The 11,147-nt window shown below is 47.3% G+C and overlaps 1 protein-coding gene across 40 annotated transcripts in view; it reads left to right on the top strand.

The window, feature by feature from the left end:
* SUGP2 (SURP and G-patch domain containing 2) overlaps positions 1-11,147 on the top strand; it is a 42,906-nt gene that overhangs the window by 4,010 nt on the left and 27,749 nt on the right. For all 40 annotated transcript variants that reach the window (XM_063701134.1, XM_063701128.1, XM_055372217.2 and 37 more), the window contains exons 3-4: positions 3,656-5,263; positions 10,624-10,744. In XM_063701134.1, coding sequence (XP_063557204.1) covers positions 3,656-5,263; positions 10,624-10,744 — 1,729 coding nt within the window. The remainder of the gene's footprint in view (positions 1-3,655; positions 5,264-10,623; positions 10,745-11,147) is intronic.

Below are 11,147 nucleotides of genomic sequence, written 5' to 3'. Positions count from 1 at the left end.
CAGCCTGTGCCTCCTGGATTCAAGCGATTCTCCTGCCTCAGCCTCCCGAGTAGCTGAGATTACAGGCGCCTGCCACCATGCCCGGCTAATTTTTTTGTATTTCTTTTAGTAAAGATGGGGTTTCACTATGTTGGTCAGGCTGGTTTTGAACTCCTGACCTTGTGATCTGCCCGCCTCGGCCTCCCAAAGTGCTGGGAGGATCACAAGGTCAGGAGATCGAGACCATCCTGTGAATGGTGAAACCCCGTCTTTACTAAAAATAAAAAAATAAAAAAAAAATTAGCCGGGCATGGTGGTGGGCGCCTGTGGTCCCAGCTACTTGGGAGGCTGAGGCGGGATAATGCCGTGAACCCGGGAGGTGGAGCTTGCAGTGAGCCAAGATTGCGCTACTGCACTCCAGCCTGGGCGACAGAGCGAGACTCCATCTCAAAAAAGAAAAAGAAAAAAAATGGCCGGGCGCAGTGACTCAAGCCTGTAATCCTAGCACTTTGGGAGGCCGAGGCGGGCGGATCACAAGGTCAGGAGATTGAGACCATCCTGGCTAACATGGTGAAACCCTGTCTCTACTAAAAATATTAGCCAGGCGTGGTGGCGGGCGCCTGTAGTCCGAGCTACTCAGGAGGCTGAGGCAGGAGAATGGCGTGAACCCAGGAGGTGAAGGTTGCAGTGAGCCAAGATTGTGCCACTGCACTCCAGCCTGGGTGACAGAGCAAGACTCCGTCTCAAAAAAAAAAAAAATGTATCTGGGCATGGTGGCATGCGCCTATGGCCCCGGCTACTTGGGAGGCTGAGGCAGGAAGTTCGCTTGTGCCCAGGAAGTCGAGGCTGCAGTAAGCTGTGTTTGTGCCATTATACTCCATCCTGGGCCAAAGAGTGAGACCCTGTCTCCAAAAAAGACGGCCAGGTGCAGTGGCTTACACATGTAATCCCAGCACTTTGGGAGGCCAAGGTGGGCAGATCACCTGAGGTCAGGAATTTGAGACCAGTCTGGCCAACATGGTGAAACCCCGTGTCTACTAAAAGTACAAAAATGTGGCAGGCCCCTATAATCCCAGCTATCCAGGAGGCTGAGACAGAAGAATAGCTTGAACCCAGGAGGTGGAGGTTGCAGTGAGCCGAGATCGCACCACTGCACTCCAGCGTGGGTGACAGAACGAGACTCCGTCTCAAAAAAAAAAGACAGATTAGGGGGCCGTGGGTGGGAGAGGACTAGAAACCTAGCAGTATGCTAGGTGATTCTGGAACATTTCTTTGTTGCAAAGCAGTCTATCGTTTAGCCTTTCTCTGTTTCTCTGCTCTACTCTGAACTTTTCATCTCCTCATAAAGGGTATGAGAAAATTCTCTTGAGTAGAATCCAGCCATCACTCTCTGTCACTAATGTTCCCTCCCTAATCATGCCATCAATACCAATCATCAATACCTGGGTTATCACAGTGGATTTCTTGCAGGAACATCCACGTCTGTGCTCATCTCCTTTAATCTGTTCCCTGCGCAGCAGCCAGTGAGATCATCCCTCTGCTTAGAACTCTTCACTAGCCTTCTGTCTCTCCCAGAGCAAATTCCAGAGTACCACTGAGGGCCCGACTTGGATCTGGTACTCCTTCTCCATTTGTGTCTCTTATATTAGTGGTTCCCTAACTTTGTAGCACGTTAGCATCACCTGGGGGCCTTTTAAAAACCCTGATGCCCAGGTCATGCCCTTATTTAATTAAGTAAGGATGTCTGGGGAGGTGGTCCCTGGGGCTCCAGTAGCAGAGTTTGGGAGCTGCCTTCCTACCACTTGGCCTTTCATTCCCTGTATTCCCTTCTGTCTACATTGGCCCCCTACTGGTCCCACCTCAGGGTCTTGTCCTCATTCCCCCTCTGCCTGGAAGGCTTCCCTTTGTAACTATACAGTCTGGCTCCTCATGCCAGGCCACTGCTGCTAGATAAAGTGTCAGAGCTATGCAGCTGGGCATGGTGGCTCACGCCTGTAATCCCAGCACTTTGGGAGGCCGAGGTGGGCGGATCACAAGGTCAGGAGTTCCAGACCAGCCTGGCCAATGTGGTGAAACCCTGTCTGTACTAAAAATACAAAAGTTAGCCGGGCATGGTGGCGGGTGCCTGTATTCCCAGCTACTCAGGAGGCGGAGGCAGGAGAATCGCTTGAACCTGGGAGGTGGAGGTTGCAGTGAGCCGAGAGCACACCCTTGCACTCCAGCACTCCAGCCTGGGCAACAGAGCGAGACTCTGTCTCAAAAAAAAAAAGAAAAAAAAAGTGTCAGAGCTACCCTCCTTGACTAGCCTGTCTCAAAATGTCATTGCCTCCTCAGGTTCCCACGTGCTTGATTTGTCTTCTTGGTACTTAACTTGCATCTGATATATTTTTGTTTATTGTCTGGCTCTCTCAACTGACAAGTTTGGAAGAGTTCTCATTTTCTTGCTGTAACTTCAGTACCTAGTACAGTGCTTGCGCACAGTAGGTGCCCAGTTTGTACTTGTTGAACAAGTGAACTAGGATTTATATACGACTTTGGCTTCCTGTGGCCTCTTAACCTATTGCTACCTCCTGGCACCTCTCCTTCCCTGTTCATTTGATTTTTTTTTTAACTAGGTCATCGATTCTGATTGAAAAGCTAGAAAGAAAGGCATTCCATGAAAACTCTCCCTGAGGCCCACTGTTCTCATGTGCCCGTAGTTCACTTCTCTTCCTCGCTTCTTACAGTTTCTCCATGTGTGATTAAGCAAATGCAAGTACATCTTCCCGTCCGCCCTTTTTTATTTTTGACAGAGATAGGGTCTCGCTATGTTGCCCAGGCTGGTCTCGAACTCCTGGGCTCAAGTGATCCTCCCACCTCGGCCTCCCAAAGTGCAGGGATTATAGGTTTGAGCCACTATGCCTGGCCCATTTCCCCTTTTCTACATGGAGAACGACAGAATTGGGCACTGTTCAGTTTCCATCATGGCCTCTCTTGATGTATCTTGTTAAGCTTCTGCCTTCCGTCCTGCCTGCCTCGGTCTGTGGTTTTTCAGCTCCAGAGAGAGGGTTGATTGGCCTGGCCGACCTTTCCGAGGGATGGGTTCAGCCAGCTTTGGGTCAGCTGTGGTGGGTGTGGTGTTAGCTATGGTTCCTCTAGCCTCACGGTGGCACTGTGGGCTGAGACTTCCTTCTAAGAGGCAGTGAAGGCAGGTAGCCTCAGTAAAACCTGTCTGTTCTGAGATAGAAGTAGAAACACAGAAGTGCTCCAGTTGCAGTAAAAATATCCAGGTTATTTGGGGACCAAACACCCTTTCCTCAGACTAAAAGAGGGATTGTCAACCCAGATGGCTAGAGAGTAGGGGGATCTGAATGAGCGAGGGCTGTTGGTGCCAACTTAGAGAGTCTGTGTCTTGCCCGTCAGGCTGCTGCTGCCCAGCCTGGGTTGACGTCATCAGGGCAAACTCAGGCTTGGTGCTTATAGGTCTTCTGTTTTAGTAAGTAGTCGATCCAGATTTTTAAGTGACACCACACGCATTTTAAATGTTGGCAACAAATACAGATTGGCAAAAAGCACTGAGGTGTATAAAGCAGTTTTGCTGCCTGGTGATCTGTGGACTGTTTGTTTGCACTGTTTGCATTCTCTGGTCTAAAGTATCTTTTGGCTTCTTCTTTTTTTTTTGGATGGTTTATTTCAGATCTCTTAAGGGCAGTCCCAAGATCCAGAGCAGAGATGTATGATGACGTCCACAGCGATGGCAGATACTCCCTCAGTGGATCTGTAGCTCACTCTCGAGATGCTGGAAGAGAAGGCCTGAGAAGTGACGTATTTCCAGGGCCTTCCTTCAGATCAAGCAACCCTTCCATCAGTGATGACAGCTACTTTCGCAAAGAATGTGGCCGGGATCTGGAGTTTTCTCACTCTGATTCTCGGGACCAGGTCATTGGCCACCGGAAATTGGGGCATTTCCGTTCTCAGGACTGGAAATTTGCGCTCCGTGGTTCTTGGGAACAAGACTTTGGCCATCCAGTTTCTCAAGAGTCCTCTTGGTCACAGGAGTATAGTTTTGGTCCCTCTGCAGTTTTGGGGGACTTTGGATCTTCCAGGCTGATTGAGAAAGAGTGTTTGGAGAAGGAGAGTCGGGATTATGACGTGGACCATCCTGGGGAGGCTGACTCTGTGCTTAGGGGCAGCAGTCAAGTCCAGGCCAGAGGTCGAGCTCTAAACATTGTTGACCAGGAAGGTTCCCTCCTAGGAAAGGGGGAGACTCAGGGCCTGCTCACAGCTAAGGGGGGTGTTGGGAAACTTGTCACATTGAGAAATGTGAGCACAAAAAAAATACCCACCGTGAATCGTATTACTCCCAAAACTCAGGGCACTAACCAAATCCAGAAAAACACTCCAAGTCCTGATGTGACCCTGGGGACAAACCCAGGGACAGAAGATATCCAGTTCCCCATTCAGAAGATCCCTCTGGGGCTGGATCTGAAGAATCTTCGGCTCCCCAGAAGAAAGATGAGCTTTGACATCATAGATAAGTCTGATGTTTTTTCAAGATTTGGGATAGAAATAATCAAATGGGCAGGATTCCACACCATAAAAGATGATATTAAATTTTCCCAACTTTTCCAGACTCTCTTTGAACTTGAAACAGAAACCTGTGCTAAAATGCTTGCCTCATTCAAATGTTCCTTAAAACCAGAGCACAGAGATTTTTGCTTTTTTACTATCAAATTTTTAAAGCACTCTGCTTTGAAAACACCCAGAGTTGATAATGAGTTTTTAAACATGCTTTTAGACAAAGGTGCTGTGAAGACCAAAAATTGCTTTTTTGAAATCATAAAGCCTTTTGACAAGTACATAATGAGACTTCAAGACCGGCTTCTGAAGAGTGTCACACCTTTGCTTATGGCCTGCAATGCCTACGAGCTAAGTGTCAAGATGAAGACCCTCAGTAACCCCCTGGACTTGGCTCTTGCCCTAGAAACCACCAACTCTCTCTGCCGGAAGTCTTTGGCCCTTTTGGGACAGACATTCTCCTTGGCCTCTTCTTTCCGGCAGGAGAAAATCTTAGAAGCTGTCGGCCTGCAAGATATAGCTCCCTCACCTGCTGCGTTTCCAAACTTCGAAGACTCCACTTTGTTTGGGCGAGAGTACATAGACCACCTGAAGGCCTGGCTAGTCAGCAGCGGATGTCCCCTCCAGGTTAAGAAAGCCGAACCAGAGCCGACGCGAGAGGAGGAGAAAATGATTCCTCCTACGAAACCTGAAATTCAGGCCAAGGCTCCAAGTAGTCTGAGTGATGGTAAGGAAAACAGCCAAAGTTTCTATTTGTTGTTTTTTGTGTTTCTTTGGTAATGTCTTTTATTCGAGATTTTTTTACACAGAAGTTCTTTAGCCAATTGGAAACATATCAGGATTTTAGTAGAAAACGCACATTGGCCAATATATGTCTGCCATTCATTCTGTGAATGTGTATTAGGAATATGCTGTTTACCACAGAAGTCTTTAGACAGCCAGGTGTGGTGGCACACGCCTGTAATCCCAGCACTTTGGGAGGCTGAGGCGGCAGATCACTTAAGACCAAGAGTTTGAGACCAGCCTGGCCAACATGGTGACACCCCATCTCTACTAAAAATACAAAAACTAGCCGGGTGTGGTGGCACGCACCTGAAATCCCAGCTACTCGGGAGGCTGAGGCAGGAGAATCCACTTGGACCTGGGAGGCGGAGGTTTCAGTGAGCTGAGATCACCCCACTGCACTCCAACCTGGGTGACAGAGCAAGACTCTGTCTCAGAAAAATAAAAATTTTTAGACATTTTTAGGTCAAATACCTCTCTGGGAATTTGGTAGAAAGCTGTGGCCATTGCCAGAAAAAATGCTCATCTATTCATGCACAATTTTACCTATATCATCCGGGGGATTCGTACCTTTCTGCAGCCAAGGTTAAGAACCCTTGTTCCTTTTTTTTTCTTTTCAACCTTTGAAAAAAAGAAGGGTTGACTTTCTTTCCTTGTTTTTGTTTTTTTGAGACAGGGTTGTGCTCTGTCACCCAGGCTGGAGTGCAGTGGCATGACCATGGCTCACTGCAGCCCCGACCTCCTGGGCTCAAGTGATCCTTCCGCCTCAGCCTCCTGAGTAGCTGGGACTATAGGCATGTACCACCATGCTTGGCTAACTTTTTTTGTATTTTCTTGTAGAGAATCATGTTGCCCAGACTGGTCTCGAACTCCTGAGCTCAAGTGATCTACCTGCCTCACCCTCCCAAAGTGCTGGGATTATAGGTGTGAGTCACTGCACCTGGCCTGGAACCCTTGTTCCAACATGTCCCCACAAGGTATTACTAGAAGGGAGAAAAGACACAGAGCACTGTCTCTGAGGAATCCCCAGGCTCCTGAGGGAAGAAAATCACAAAGACCAGTCACTTGTGAGCCAGGGGTGGTAGCACATGTCTGAAATCCCAGCTACTTGGGAGGCTGAGGAGGGAGGATTGCTTGAGGCCAGGAGTTCAAGGCTGCAGTGACCTATGATTGCGTCTGTGAATAGCCACCGCACTCCAGCCTGGGCTAGAATCACCCTGTCTCTCAATAAACCAAAACAAAAAAACAAGTCACCCCTGTGCTAGAATTAAAGCGACACAGGAGAGGCTCCAGTCCAGCCTGGAAAGTTGGAGAGGTTGTGCTTGAGCTGTATTGAGGGATGTGTAGGGAACAGCCAGGTCATTCCACGTAGTGGATACACCTTTTTGCCCTACTCACTTTTGTAGACTGGCTAAAGTTGGTGAATCACTTAAGTACACCTGCTAATTAGCAGTTATCATTGGCTTTCTGGGGAGAGGAAAAGGCCAAGGAGGAGAAATAGAAGTGATGAGCTGTTTGGTTTCCCTCTTCCTTCCTCCTAAGCTCCCAGAATGGACTCTCACAGCCCAGACATCCCAGAGGTCACGAGCACACATGGTGACCATGCTGTCTTAACTCTTGTGATAGGGAGAAAGCACTTTTCCCACTGATGTGGTTTTCACCTTCCATTGCCCCCAGTCCAGTGGGGAAGTCTCATTTGTTCCTGACTTTCTTTGCTCTTTCACCACCCTCAGGAAGCCCCAACAGTACTAGACACTGGATAGGTCCCACCACATACAAGTGGCCACACCTACTGCCAGAGAGGGATCCTTCCAGAAGTAGGCTCAGGGCTTAAGGGACCCTACTCCCCAATCCCTCACAAAGTGATGGCATACTGTATGAAGGAAGAAAAGTCACCGATAACCTAAAGTGGTTATAACCCACCCACTTACCTCCCACAGTCTTTGATGTTCCCCCTGCTTTCCTGCAGCTGCAGGCATGCTGGACTGAAAATGCTACCGCCTGCTCTTCTACATGATTGCCAGAAAGCCCTCTTTGTTTCCACAGCCTTTGCTACATCCTGATATTGACCTAATGTAAATTACCTCACCTTTCCCTTGATGCTGGACTCATGCTGCCTTTTACTAGAGGTTTCTGAAGCCAGACAGACCTGGGTTCACATGTAGTTAGCATCTGCAAGCCTCAGTTCCCTGTCTGGATAGCGGGATAGGTGGCGGCAGGGCCCACATCTCATGAGGCTGCCCCACCACTGCTTATGTTCCTGTTTGAAATGCTGGAATGGGCCAGGCGCAGTGTCTCATGCCTGTAATCCCAGCACTTTGGGAGGCCGAGGCGGGTGGATCATGAGGTCAGGAGATCGAAACCATCCTGGCTAACACAGTGAAACCCTGTCTCTACTAAAAATACAAAAAATTAGTCGGGCGTGGTGGCATGTGCCTGTAGTCCCAGCTACTCGGAAGGCTGAGGCAGGATAATCGCTTGAACCCAGGAGGCAGAGGTTGCAGTGAGCCGAGATCTTGCCACTGCTCTCCAGCCTGGCGACAGAGCGAGACTCTGTCTCCAAAAAAAGAAAAAAAAGAAAAAAAGAAGTGCTGGAATGGGCTGGGCGCAGTCGTTCACAGCTATAATCCCAACACTTTGGGAAGCTGAAGCAGGTGGATCACCTGAGGTCAGGAGTTCGAGACCAGCCTGGCCAACATGACGAAACCTGTCTCTACTAAAAATCAAAAATTAGCCTGGCATGGTGGCACACGCCTATAATCCCAGCTACTTGGGAAGCTGAGGCAGGAGAGATGCTTGAACTTGGGAAGTGGAGGTTGCAGTGAGCCTAGAGCGCACCACTCCACTCCAGCCTGGGTGATGAGCAAAAGTCCATCTAGAAAAAAAAAAAAAATGCTGGAATGACATCTTTGGTTGAATGCTTTGGTTATTACTGTTAGTTTTATTGTTTTTAATTCTCCTTGAAAGGGTACATTCTCAGGAGTAGGATTGCTGGGCCAAAGCTGTGACCCACTTTCTGACCCTTGTTCATGGTCATCCTAGCTAAAGATGACCAAATTTGCAGGGGTCCCTAAATTTCATTGCTGACTGTAAACCTCAACATCTTTTGTAAAATCATGTAAAACTAGTAGCTCTGTAAAAAGAGAGCCATGAAAAAAAAGCAGTTTCATAGGGGACATACTTGGAATAACGTGGCAGTTGAAGGATTGACTCATCATGTGTGAGGAGCTCACACTAGTGTTTAAAATAAGCTGAAAGCTGCAACATGGACACAGACGGGCACAGGACTATGCAATCATTTACAGAACAAACTGGAAAACCTCGCTAGTTCAGCAGTGATTTTAATTGAGTTGAGTGGCTGAACAAATGGACCATTCTTTGCTTTTTTTTTTTTTTTTTTGAGATGGAATTTCACTCTTGTTGCCCAGGCTGGAGTGCAATGGCATGATCTCGGCTCATTGCTATCTCCACCTCCCAGGTTCAAGCGATTCTCCTGCTTCAGCCTCCCTAGTAGCTGGGATTACAGGCATGTGCCACCACACCTGGCTAATTTTATATTTTTAGTAGAGATGGGGTTTCTCCATGTTGGTCAGGCTGGTCTCGAACTCCTGACCTCAGGTGATGCGCCCGCCTCGGCCTCTCAAAGTGCTGGGATTACAGGAATGAGCCATTGTGCCCGGCCATCATTCTGTACTTTTAAAACTAGCCAATTGTTAGGAAACTAAACAATCTTACCATTCGAAGAAACATGTTCTGTGTTGCTGGCAGCATTGTAAATTTAAAGTCATATTGGAGGACATTCACACTTTAAAAAATATTTTGGGCAGGGCATGGTGGCTCATGCCTATAATCCCAGCACTTTGGGAGGTAAAGGAGGGTGGATCTCTTGAGCCCAAGAATTGGAGACCAGCCTGAGCAATGTGGTGAAGCCTCGTCTGTACAAAAAAATAAAAAAAGCTATGCGTGGTGGCGCATGTCTGTAATCCCAGCTACTTGGGAGGCTGAGGCCTGAGAATTGCTTGAGCCTAGGAGTTCGAGGCTGCAGTGAGCTGTCATGGGACCACTGCCCTCCAGCCTGGGCAACAGAGTGAGACCCCATCTCAAAAAAGAAAAAATTTGTCTTTTTTTTTTTTTGAGACGGGGTCTCACTGACGCTCAGGCTGGAGGGCAGTGGCGCAATCTCGGCTCACTGCAAGCTCCACCTCCCGGGTTCACGCTCTTCTCCTGCCTCAGCCTCCCAAGTAGCTGGGACTACAGGCGCCCGCCACCATGCCCAGCTAATTTTTTTGTATTTTTTTAGTAGAAATGGAGTTTCATCGTGTTAGCCAGGCTAGTCTCGATCTCCTGACCCCGTGATCCACCTGCCTTGGCCTCCCAAAGTGCTGGGATTACAGGCGTGAGCCACTGTGCCTGGCCAAAATTTGTTTCTTATACATTCAGCAGATATTTTCTGTGAACATGTAATTTGGGATCACTGACCTTTTTTTTTTTGAGATGGAGTCTCGCTCTATCCCGCCATGCCTGGCTAATTTTTTTTTTTTTTTTTTTTTGTATTTTAGCAGAGACGGAGTTTCACCATGTTGCCCAGGCTGGTCTTGAACTCCTAAGCTCAGGCAATCCACCCCGCTCAGCCTCCCAAAGTGCTAGGATTACAGGTGTGAGCCACCGTGCCCGGCTGACCTTTTTTTTTTTTCTTTTTCTTTTTTAATTGGAGAAATTTTTTTGTGAATTGATATATATATTTTCTGATTACAAAACACAAGTATTTTTTTTTAAGTTCTTAAAGCATAAGGAAAATGAAATTCCTGATAATTCTACCCCCTATAACCTCTGTTAACATATTTCCTAACGTATTTCCTTAAGTCTTCTATGTATCCATATTTATATTTTTTATTCCCACCTTTATATTGAGAACCATAACCTAGATACATTTTTGTATATTTTATACTAGATGTTTATATTTTCCACTTTAATGTTATGAACACTCAAATTATTAATATGTGAAAAATGATATCAAATTGCTATATATCTTTCTTTTTCTAGAGCATATACATAAATTGCTCTGTCCAGTCATTGAAAGCTGTGACTGTTTCTCTCCTAGTGGTTATACTGTTACATTTTTTAGGAGGAGATTTTCCATATTGGTTGTTTTCCTCTTTTCAATGCTGGTGTCTTGTGAATGAGGATTTCGGTTGTTGATGCCTGCTTGGGTTCAGCACTAAGCCCCCAACTACTCAACTATCCTCGTCTTCCCAGAGCCCACATTCAGAATATTTCTCAGAGAAGCTGTTCTGTGTGTTCCAGCTGTCCCCCAGCGAGCAGATCACAGGGTAGTGGGCACCATCGACCAGCTTGTGAAACGTGTCATCGAAGGCAGCCTGTCTCCCAAAGAGAGAACTCTTCTCAAAGAGGACCCTGCTTACTGGTAGGTCTTTAAATGTCCACCCTGTGAATCCCTCTCATGGAGTATATGGCAAAATTTGGGTCACTCTGATGATGTTGAGAGCAGAGGGTGAGATACTTGAGCAAGTGGTGTTCTCCAGTGAGAAGAGCATGAGGGTGGCTCAGATTTATGTGGGTTCAGCAAGCCCCAGCTCTGCTGCAGACCAGTGGTAGGCCAGCTGGGTGGGTGACCTTCTCTCACCTGTGACTACAGCTCCAAGTCCCTGCTGGGCTGTTTTAAGGATGCAATGAGATGTGCATGCAGAGAATACAGAGTAAGGGTAGTAAGATTAGTAATACATCATTGCAGTTGTTTGCAATTTATTGCTAATATTTGTTCAACTGTCTTTTGCTTAATTGCCTCTTTATGTAAATAGAACAACTTT

The sequence above is a fragment of the Gorilla gorilla genome, chromosome 20 (assembly GCF_029281585.2).
Source record: "Gorilla gorilla gorilla isolate KB3781 chromosome 20, NHGRI_mGorGor1-v2.1_pri, whole genome shotgun sequence".
In the NCBI taxonomy this organism is placed as follows: Eukaryota; Metazoa; Chordata; class Mammalia; order Primates; family Hominidae; genus Gorilla; species Gorilla gorilla.
Note: the sequence above shows the minus strand (reverse complement) of the source record. Positions and strands in the feature narration are given on the sequence as shown.